Source organism: Amblyomma americanum, chromosome 6, assembly GCF_052857255.1.
Source record: "Amblyomma americanum isolate KBUSLIRL-KWMA chromosome 6, ASM5285725v1, whole genome shotgun sequence".
NCBI lineage: Eukaryota > Metazoa > Arthropoda > Arachnida > Ixodida > Ixodidae > Amblyomma > Amblyomma americanum.
The window spans coordinates 23,380,744-23,392,892 of NC_135502.1; the positions used below are offsets into that span (position 1 = coordinate 23,380,744).

General features: G+C 43.8%; 1 protein-coding gene across 1 annotated transcript in view; it reads left to right on the forward strand.

Annotated features, from left to right (window-relative positions):
• The window catches only part of LOC144136446 (atrial natriuretic peptide receptor 1-like), an 88,792-nt gene that overhangs the window by 53,088 nt on the left and 23,555 nt on the right, over positions 1–12,149 (forward strand). The window contains exons 11-16 of the mRNA XM_077668778.1: positions 4,087–4,169; positions 5,102–5,206; positions 6,674–6,745; positions 8,412–8,574; positions 10,503–10,658; positions 11,820–11,988. Coding sequence (XP_077524904.1) covers positions 4,087–4,169; positions 5,102–5,206; positions 6,674–6,745; positions 8,412–8,574; positions 10,503–10,658; positions 11,820–11,988 — 748 coding nt within the window. The remainder of the gene's footprint in view (positions 1–4,086; positions 4,170–5,101; positions 5,207–6,673; positions 6,746–8,411; positions 8,575–10,502; positions 10,659–11,819; positions 11,989–12,149) is intronic.

The window sequence follows — 12,149 nt, forward strand, 5'->3', positions numbered from 1 at the left end:
GTCTGTACGGACTCAATACATCGCAATCCCTCGTAATCCAGCGTAATAATAAAACGTATTTCCTCAGTTATTTTTTATTTAAAGCACGAATGAAAACAAACAGGGCGCCCTTTCGCACGAGGAAATCTTTTTTCCCCAATCAGAGCTTTCCAAACTGACCTCTGGATCCGCGGCATATATGTTGCTGCCGCCTGATAAAACTCATAACAGCCCAACATGGCTTGGAAGCTACATTATGGATTAATACAGCCTCTGCTTCCACAAGTGTTTTAGGTTTTTGTATACTTCTCTTAAGACTCCTTTGCCTATTATAAGTATCTCTTATTAAACAAGGATGGAAAATATTATTTCCTATTTCTCCATCAGCAAGGCAAAAAGATTTTTCCTATGAAACCACGCATTTCTCTTATCAACCACAAATAAAGTGAAATTGACTGCTTCGATGAAAGAAGTGGTCAGAAGGGGTACACCAAGAACAAAAGAGGTTCGTGAGACAATTTTGCCCAGCGCCACTAACAACAGGGCGAAGCAACAGATAGTCAAATACTCTTCTAACAAGGCAAGAGCGAGGGCTGGTTGGTGCTTCATAGTGGAGGTATCGCGCTTAACTGATACAGATTTCTTGAGTGCGACTAAGAAGTGGTGTATAACGCGCCTCTTATATGGGGTAGGGGGCACATGGGACAAACCGCAAGGTGCATTAACACTAGATGAAGGAACACGCCAACACATATCTCCAGAAAACGCACCCCTGCAATTTGGTTTCACACTGTCATCGTTGAAAGAGTGCAAATCCCACACTGAGGAGGCCACCATCCTAGGTCACGCGAAAACAAAAACCGCCAGAGAAATTATTGAAGCATTCAAGATCAAGACCGCTGGAACAATAAATTGCACCAGGGTACCGCCAATAACCCTCGAAAATAGCGAAATGGAATGGTTGAGGTCATTGGCTAGATTATAGGTAGAAAGCTGAAGGTGCTTCCTTAGGGGGCGGAATAATTTTTATGTTAAGCGCGATATCGCGCCTAAAAACTGCTGCGGCGAAGCAACAACAGGTTCGCTTTCAGAAGCAGCGAGCGCCAGCCGAGCAGCTACGATAATGTCATTAATGGCGTCTACATCATGCAGTCCATCCAAATATTCACGACGCTCTTGGATACTTACCTGTAAAGAAAATTTGAATGGTGGATGAGGATTCGCTCGAAGTTGACGTTGATCACTTGGTCACCGTCCAGGGCGACGGCACTGAAGACAAGCGCAACAAAAGGACAGAATAAAGCTGTGCTTAGCGAAATGTCTTCGCTGTAGGTGCACGGCAACAAAGCACGCCGCAGAATGCATGCAATTCCGCACTGGTGTATTCCTGGCGGAGCACGGATTACCCGCGCATATTTTTTTCTGAAATGCTTGGCATCATTAGGGCAATATTTTATCTTGCACCGTCAATAGATTTTGTGAGTTTTCCAATGCATATATTTACCTGCATATATGTGATGCATATCAACGTATTTGCATTCGCATAGCAAGGCATGCGGAGAGGTCTAGGAAAAGGCGCTATAGAACCGGAATATAATGGTAACTGAATCAATAAAATAAAACGCAAACTGAGAAATCGCCTGCACGTCTCCGTTAATCAGTTAAGCACGTCCTTATGGTTACGTCCCTGGTGCGGAACACTCGATATGCAGGATGTTAGGCAGCGAGTTCTGCGCGCCCTTTTACCGATAACTTGCCGAGTGTGGCCGAACTTCTACAGCAGAAAAACACAGAGAGTAGGGAAACAATGCACTGCAGCCAGCGCTGGCTTCACCGAAAAGCCTGACTTCCTTTTCGGCCCGCTCGTAGCGTAATTGCCCATGGCACAGATGTTCCCGACAGAGGACTCGTCCCACCCGTGACGAGTCCTTCAACTTCATTTGAAGCCCTCCTGTGGCTTGTTGCTCTGTTTGTCCGGGCTGTAGTTGAATCCCACAGAACTAAGCACATGACAGAATACGACAGCCTATCCATTTTTATAGCATCAAGGCGGAAGGGGAAGGTGCGTTTGGGCGTTGGGCGGTGAATGAAGTTAGGTGTTAGGCTCCTGTTTGGCGAAGCGAAGGAGCTCTAACACCGCCTAGTAGGTAACCCTTTTACTTCCTTCGGCACGCGAAAGATGTATACAATCATATAGGGTAGTGTGCTTGGCGAAGAAGGCACATCCCAACACGAAAGAAGCAGCGGAAGCACGTGTGGACCAACAACCAGGGGTCACGGAAAAGGGCGCTGGGTTACGGCGTCGGGATAACTTTGCAGTTCTGTGCTCGCATTTTCTGGTCGCGGTTCTCGAACCTTATTTTCTTATTTATTTAATTTATTTTCTTTTGCTTCGCTGTCGTTTGATTCCAGTAGGCGCTCCGCAGGCTTTTAAGACTGTCCATGAGCCCGCTGTAACACGAGTCGAACGATATAAAGTATCATTATAACTAAATCCGAATGATGACAAATTATTTCGCGCGCGCATTACTTTACGCATAGCTCCGTTCTCGCAGTCAGTCATAGCATTTTAATGATTCTAGTGGTGGTTACAAAATGTGATATACAAAAAAGGTCACTGTTGACGACTGCGTGACATTCCCATAAAACTGGTCACAGGGCAAATTAACTGTACCGGCGCTGCGAAGAATCTTTCGTCATTTTGCTAGTAGTGCGAAACAGCGTGTATGTTGTGAAAGACGTCAAGAAGTGAGCGCCTCATAATAGCTGGAACCACTCCAGTTTTAATCTATTTTCGTTGCAAAAAGCATCATGTTAAAGACACACCAGACAAGGAGGCATGGCTACTGGACTATTCGCATACATATATTAAACCAGATCAACACACTGCCCTATGGAACATATATTATAGTGAGGATTGGCAAAATAATAAAAAGAAAGTGCTTTCCCAATGGTTTAAGAACTTTACATTAAGCGGCGTAATGTGGTATGCGGTGTATAACGTCTCGAACACATGGGCTTTGAGGGACGCCGTAGTGGAAGCCTCCGGAATAATTTAGGAAACCCGACATTCCTTAATGTGTGCTGACATCGCACAGCACAGAGGCGTTTTCGCATTCCGCTTCCATAGAAAGGCAAGCGCCGTGGCCGGCATTCAATCCTGTGACCATGGGATTAGCAGCCGAACGCCAAAGGCAACGAGCCACCCAACACGCCGAGCCGACTTCATTAAATGAAATAGGCGGAACGATTGCCGAGTTACGACTGCGCAGCTAATCTCACTGGCACAAAAGGAAAGAAGAAAAGAACACCACCACCGCCAACGAACCAACATGCATGGTTCATTCATTCATACATACATACATACATACATACATACATACATACATACATACATACATACATACATACATACATACATACATACATACATACATACATACATACATACATACATACATACATACATACATACGTACGTACGTACGTACGTACGTACGTACGTACATACGTACGTACGTACGTACATACGTACATACATACATACATACATACATACATACATACATACATACATACGTACGTACGTACGTACGTACGTACGTACATACATACATACATACATACATACATACATACATACATACATACATACATACATACATACATACATACATACATACATACATACATACATACATACATACATACATACATACATACATACATACATACATACATACATACATACATACATACATACATACATACATACATACATACATACATACATACATACATACATACATAACATTTTCAAGCACCATTTTGTACTTTAATCGTTGTTTTGCAAAATAACCTAGGCGCCTGCAGTATGTAATTCAGGCTAAAATTAATGGAAACTATATGCTGCTTCACTTCCCATGAGTATTTCTCAAAACGCCTTTAGTAGAACTGTACTGCGTGGATTAGCTCACGGCATTTAAAAGTGGGGTCCAACGCTTCCACAGTTGTAATTGATGTGTTCCGAGAAGTACCAAGTTCCGACTGTCCTGATGATAAGAACATTGCTTTGCAGAGTACGCTCCTTTCTATCGCCTTGCACGCAGGGTATCGTGGTGTCGGTCAAGCGGTTGCCTCACCAGAAGAGGATAGAACTCACAAGGGGCGTCCTTATAGAACTGAAGCAGGTAAGCGATTTCCTGTTCTTTGGCGCTATCTTAAGCACTTGCTAACCTCGAGCAAATTACTAACGTAATCAGCCAAGAGACTAGGGCAGAGCAAGACGAGAGATATAGTTCATGTCGATAGGCGCAACTGATTATGAAAATTGCATTCATCGTGAGTAATTCTCTATCCCAGGCCCATACGCTACTCAATTCCTCTAACAACTCAACTATGCGGCTATATATGCTCCATTAATTGTATCAATAGAGACTGGTCGCCTACACATTCGGAGATGCCTAGAGCTTTCTATGTTTTACCAACATGTTGAATGTCCTTAGCAGCTCAGAAAAGTAATCCTAGTCTGAAATTATTCGGTTTCTATGTCAGCAGTTTACACAGTGAATTGTATAGCAACAAGTAACAGAATTTCAGGCGTGTTGTCTGCTGTAAAGAATAATAGGTTTTTTTTAATTGCACGAGTTAGGTGCATTCGTACGTTTCTTGCGTATCCTCCTGAAAACACGTTGACATCAATTCTGCAGTGCTCAGTTTCATGTACAAAGTCTTGTGTTATTACCCGCTTGTGAACAAATAATGTTATTTGCCGGCGTTCTTGTATTGCCCTTGCATTTATTTCACACCACCGATGTGCTAGTGCAATCAATGCTTACTCTACAAATTATGCGGAATCTCTCAGTCGTGAGCCACACCCCAAATTAGCCATATTGTCAGAAGCCATAACTCATATTTCTTTTCAGGCACGCCACACTTTATTCTGCAGCATTCCTAACGGCAATGGAAACGCGGTATTCACAGGGTGTTCTTCACCCTTACTGCACAACTCAAATATCACTGTTCATCACGGATCTTAACTTACTGCAACAGTGGATTCGCGTAAAACCCTTCAATTTGTACCAAGCGACGTCGCTTCTTGTTTCCTATTGTTTCTGCGCAGATGAGAGAAACACAGCACGAAAACATTGCCAGGTTTGTTGGTGCCTGCGTGGACGTGCCCAACATAGCCATCATCACCGAGTACTGCCCAAAAGGAAGCCTACAGGCGAGTCCAACTTCCTCATCTTCGGAGAACTTGATTGGCAGAGCTCGCCATTTCTTTCTAGTCAAGCTGCTACTTGTTTTTGTTTTTTTGTTTATCTCATATTTTCCGAACGCTTAGGGATCAAAGAGACGCCGGTATGCGAGCCAACGATGGGCGAGATGAAAGCGCGGCTGCATTATATTTTACTTTCTAATGCGCCGCGCAGCATAGGCTTAATTTTCCACACGAGCGGCAAAAAGTGTCACCAACCCTAAATTTCTGACTTTGATAACTGCAGCGGGCATCTTTTTACAGTTTGAGGCGTTAAGCGTCTGAGCTTTGAATTAGGGAGGGTAACTTTTGGCCGAACAAAAACGCAGAAGCAGCACACCTAAGCATTAGCCGAGAACGACGTTGCACACGTCCAAGTCAGCACTGGCCTCAGCGGCAGGATTTATACCGGCGACCAGATGATTTTTGTCCACCAAGCCCACCATCAGAAATCGGCTAAATCAGAACTCTAACTTATTTCTTTTTATTAGATGGATCACCAACGTGTTGCTAATAAGATCGTTCGTTTCTTTGTTACTCCACTTGAGATCGTGAAATGTGGAAGCAACCAATAAAGTTGAGGCAGTAGCGTGTTATGAAAGCCTCGATTAAAGTTAAACGCAAAACTACGCACACACAAAAGAAGCCAATACGGCGGCTCTTCATGCTGCTCACTTCTTTATCGTTCATCGTTATTTCGAGGGAAGCTTCGCAAATGTCAGCCAGAGTGCAGTAACAAGTGGCAGATTTTTTTTGCTGCGCTGGAGACGGCTGACCTGTTGCGATATAACGGGCAGAAAAACTTGCTGCATGCGACTAGTCGCACCTGCGAGAGCGTGTTTCGTGGTTTATTAATTAGAAAGTGTTGTGTCCCGGAAAAAAAACATTGCTCTCTTAATCAACTAAATTACATGGGGCATATCTGCGTGATATAACGCTGAGAGAATTTGACGTTATGTCGTTTTGCCGAAATATACTCAGTCGTTGCAACCTGCTTATTCAAGCTTCATCCATCATAAGCATTTTTTTTTATAACAAAGATGCTGAAATCACAACCGTAAAGCGTTTGGCAGTATCAACACAAAAAGTAAACCTTGCTAGGACTTCTCCCTGCTGAGCGTGAGAGCAGCAGTGACGCTTTCGCGCTCAGCTATTAGACGCTAAACAGGTGTCCAAATTTCAGGAGACCAGTTACATAGACTTCGCAACTGCATAGACGGGAGAACGCCTCCGGCACAACAACCGATGGATCCGTCTATCAGTCAAATAATCGTATAATAAATGTGCTTGATCAATTAATCGGCTTATCCATTCACCGTTCGATAGGCTTTTATGTTTGCAGTAGATCTGCCGGCGGGTTAGGCATGAATTCACAATTACAAGCAGATAGGTGTGTCATTTGCTCTAACGAGGACTCCCTGCTCTTTTCACCCACAGGATGTTCTGCATAATGACTCGCTTCGGCTAGAATGGCTGTTCCGGTATTCCCTAATTAACGATATTGTCAAGGTAAGAAACAGCATTCTGAAGTTGTGTAACCCTACGTATACGATCCATAGAGTTTGTCACACGCGTCGCGTGCTTCAACGAGTAGGATTCTTGCTGTTCATTTAGACAATATTTTAAACCATAAATAGCAAGTCGGCTGCAGCATCTAGAATTCTATATAAATTTATAACATATGCTTACTCACTTCAGGCACAAAGTGTTGTTTCTACTGTAGAAACAGACCTTAAGACTACTTTCCGAATAAAAACAAGTACTTCGTCTGAGCTTTATTTTTTAGTTTTAGTGCGTTTTTGTAGGTTTTGTAACCCTTTATAAGTAGCGATCTAGAAAGCATACTTTGGCTTCCCTTCAAAATATTTGTGCTATTTTACTCATGCATGCAACATAATGAAAACTCAACACCAGGTGATATACGCTAATATGTTGATTTTATTTTAGCAGGCGTCTTAATCGTTCATTTCAGCGCCTGCTTCATGAGTACTTGGTGAAATTTCTTTTCATGCTCTCAAACGAGCTGTCCGGGCTGCCATGTCAGCAGGCCCCAAATGCCTGCGAGCTTGCCGTTGAATTTTTTGGAAAATATGGCTTATTGGCTCCTTTTTTTTGCTTTTGGTGTTAGCGCGTTAACCAGTAGCCTATCCTTACACTTATCGCAGCGGGACGTCAGACACTCGGTGTAGCTGAAGGTAGATACAGAGAAAGCACAGCTCAGACTTGAACAAAAAATAAAGACGACTTATTTGACGTTGAGAAGTGTTCTGATTATAACAGCTGCATTACACAGCCGTCGTCACCAGAGAAGCGCAGCTGGCCTTCGTATTGCTGCCCGGGGCACCGGCGGTTCCTGTCACTGCCAGGTGGGGACGCCGACTTAAAGAGTCTAGAGGTCTTTTTTTTTTTTGCCTTGCCTAATATACATTTATTGCAGCTGTTTCCTGCGCCTTCGTGTGGCCTCTGGCGTCGCTTATATTAGCTGTGGTACGCTACGAAAATTTCATTTTTGAAGCTTATAAATAGCCATTAAACAGGATACAGTTTAACAGTCTAAACTTTATCAGCTTTATGGCAGAAGGAACACGATGAAAGTCCAATGACAATACGACACGGAGAAACGAAGTTAACTTTTGTCGACACAAATAAAGTGCATTAAAGTACGAAGCATGGCCCATACTAAATTTAACCAATACTACCTTCCTGAGATGTGATGCACTGTAGGCACTGCAAGCGCGGGAAAGACAAATCTCCTGAGCGGAGCTGCAGTGCGCCAAACAATTGCAGTCATTACGCTCAAGTCTGCGTCCTGTAGGAACAGTGCGGTGAATATCTTGTGGTCGGTACTCTGATTGAGTGCGCAACTGCTTGGTTTATATCGATACCAGTACCGGAGCTCCTTCTACAATGTACCAGCGGATAGCAAGCCGCGCAACAAGGTCGCGTCTGAGTGTGGAATCCTGGAATATACCAGCCGCGGTTGGATAGAAAGCACCGCCCTGGTGATGCGCGGGGCGTACGCCGCCCCTGTTGCGGTGACATAAAAGAGGTCGCTAGTGTAGCCCTTTCGCGAACGAATGCCGCAACAACAATGTCGACAGTGTTGCCGCAATGTAGTTGCGACAAATTTCAGTGTCGACTGACTGCTAACCAGCTGTATCGACGTCCTTCGCAGGGCATGAGCTACCTACACGGCAGTGAGATCGGCACCCACGGCCGGCTTCGCAGCTCGAACTGCCTGGTGGACAGTCACTTCGTGCTCAAACTCACCGACTTCGGGCTGCCCAGCTTCCGCAAGGATGAGACGTACAGCCCGTTCGTCACTGAGGGATCGCAGAGTGAGTGGCTCATAACCATGCGACGATGCTCATGCAGCAAGCCACCATGCGGAACCATGCGCTCACAAGCCTGCACATTCTTAAGAGAAGAAGGCACACAAGTTGTGTCACTTTGTAGGCTCATGGAACGAAGTAGGCCTCAGCCATAACCTAAGTGAGGACCGCACATACTAGATGCACCAGAGGCTCAAGTAGTATGGATAGAAACGCTCGGCCATCCGGACAAGTTGCCATTTATATTTAACGAGGTGATGGTTCGGGCTAGTGGGTATGCGTTATGATCCATAGCGCAGCAACAAAACAGGGGACAAACACAAGCGCTATATTTAGTGCAGCAAGGCAATGATAAACGTTATTTGCACTGAAGGATAAAATAGCGAACTGAAGTGAGTCGGACGCTGTAATATTCCCTATCTGCAACGTAAACATACACTCGCTGTGCGAGCGATCTATTTCTAAGTTTTTTTCATGCAGAACTCAGAACCGTCGTTCATAAGCATATAATTAACATTTCTATAAAACTACCCAGGAAATTTCTCCATACCTCACGCTTCGCGCATGATGGCCTAAGTTGCCTATATGCCATAAATCCCAACACACAACCCACAACAATAAGCATATAATGCACTTTGCTATTAAAATGGAGATATGAAGGCAAGAATTTACACTGACAGACGCCGATAACACTTGATAACCTCAATAAAAGTAGTATATCGGTTATTACTTACACAAAACCTGCTTTGCACATTCAACGTGGAAAAGTCTTGAAAACAGCTCCCGTAGACATTAACCACGTTGCAAGTAAATGCAAGATGTCTTAGCATGTACAAGGCAGTAATAAGGAAAAAAACCATCCTTACGCCGAAAGTAATCGGTCTCACTCGTGATATCAGAAGTATCCAGAAAATGGAAAAGCAACGCTTCGTATTTCCTGCCGTCTGAGGCAACAGCGCCACCTTCTACGACTCGGCTTAGCTAATCACCCAAAACATATGTTTCTCAGCTGGCAAATTCAGTGTTCGTGATAAGTTATACACCATATACTGTACGGTGCATCAATTCAGCCCGGATCCCACGGTGTCAGCGGTCGTAATGATTGTTGCCACGTTACGACCACAGATATTCTCATATTTCTAGAGATACTCTTACAGCGGTACCAAAATGGCATTATTAGGTTGATTTAAGCCAAGCTAACAACTGCGGTTTCTTGGTATGATCGTCTCAATAAAGAGCTGAAGCCCTGTCTTTTCTTCAATCAGGCAGTTTTAAGCCTGTTAACTGCAACGAGTGGTGAAAGAAGCAATGCTTACCCTGCAGCATGCTAGGGTTGTTTATATATATATATATATATATATATATATATATATATATATATATATATATATATATATATATATATATATATATATATATATATATATATATATATATATAGTTTGTACTCTCCTTTTGAAGTTTTCTTGTTTGCTTCGAACTTATATCTCCTTCATTTCGCTGCAACATAGTTCATGTAACTTTTGTGACAGGGTAACTAACAGCGCGCCTTCAGTTGTAGATGTTGTAAGAAAAGCTTCAGTAAATATGACAGAAAAATTACGGCGCTCCATTAACTGCCCTTTGATACAAACTGCCGTAAATGGGAGAAGGTCCCTGAATATGACTGTAGAATAATGGTAAAACAACTGATATTTTATAGAACATCAGTAATGCTGATGATAGTGTGCAGGAAATAAATTCTTATTTAAACATATTCGATTAGTTTATTAAGCCAAAAAGACTATCCTTACCCTTCCTTATCCTTTCTTGACTCTTCACAAGCTGGAACTGAACAAACTAAAATAATGACTGTAAGGAACAGTGAAAGGGTTTCAGAAGACATATTAACTGCGGAATACTAATGCTGTTCACATTGTCTTTTTATCTTTCAGAATTCTTATGGAAGGCTCCAGAACTCTTGCGCCTCAAGCAGTGTCCGTCAGGAGGAACGCAAAAAGGCGACGTCTACAGCTTTGGAATAATCCTCCAAGAGATTATCCTCCGAGAGGACGCATTTTATCCTCACTGCGACCGCATGGAAAACTCGGGTACCACGATCTTTTTGTTTGAATATCGTTATTATATTAACAAGAATGCATCTAAAAATGCACCAAGGATAAATAGAATGCGGCAATCAATCCTTGTTGCTTTGTCAACTCGACAGTAAACTGGGGATCCTTGCAGGCCGATAAATTCATGCGTCGTTCGCAATATCTATCTGCTTGTGCTGACGCACTTGCGCGAAGGCTGGACACAGCCTTGTCAAATAGTGAAGAAGACCGCATCCTTCATCCGCATTTCCGCCAAGTGTGCCCAGAAATCGAATGCCCTTGTCACTGACCGTTGCTTGCGACAGCAAAGTTGCGCAGATTGCGCTGAGGGGCCTATAAAGCTGCATCCTCTATGTTTGGCAAGAAACTGCTCGATTAGAATGAGCTTACAAAGCTTTCTTGCGTACATGAACACATGTTTCGAAGCTTGAAGCTTATTCTGCCACGCCACAAATCAACTTGGCGTTTCGGAGATCACGTGAACAGCACGCATGCTCCCAGTGTGTTAAAAAGTTCTTTTACCGCTGTGAACCTTTAAAGAAATCTTCAAAGGTGCATTGTTTAAATGTTCCCACGCCATCTCTCGTGTGCGGCCACAACAGTCATCAAATTAAACTGTAAACTCCAACTACTGCTTTCTCTAGACCTCTTACACGCAGGAAAGGACATCGGTCGTATTGAGTGTCGTGCACACAGGGTCGTGCACACCCTGTGTGCGTGTAGTGCAGCAGTGACTTCACCGTATCCCTCGATTATTGTTCTAGCTGAGTGGCAGGGAACGTATAACCGCTTTGTACCACCCTGAACATAAAATCGGTCAAAAATACGCACAGTTTGCTTCTGGGGCCTGCAGAGTGGCTCGTTGTGCGTCTTCAAAGTCCAGATCTCTCCGCGATTAAATGAACGGTCATCCGAACTCCTCCGCCACTTGACACTCCTAGGGATGCTACAGGGACCCTGTTACACGGATTAGAAGCAGAGCCTTTAGCTTCACAATATTTGCAGACGTGCCCTCAGTGGGAAATATCTTGCCAGATGCTCATAACACTTTTCTCTACGCGCTTAAAGTGCCTACCCTGTTCTTACACGGTTTGATTACTGACGACCCTTTAACCTGACAGTGCATAGAATGTTAAAATGGCTACCATGCGCATGCAGACATACTGGTACGTGTGATGTCGCAAGAGGAACCACCGTTCCGGCCTATCGTGGAGAGGGACGCTTGTATCACCGAGCTGCACCAGCTGATGACGCGCTGTTGGTCGGAGGATCCCGATGACCGACCAAGCTTCACCCAAATAAAAGTCCTCATGCGCGTCATCAATCGGTAAATGTCCTGGTACTTCTAATGCCAGCGTTATTTTTAAGTCCCTTCCTCAATGCTAAAGTATGAATATGCTATAAAAGCCTGGTTTATCATCTAGCCCGTCACAGGAGACATCCATGACATTGCTTACTGTAAGCACCTTACCCGTGCGATGAACCGCT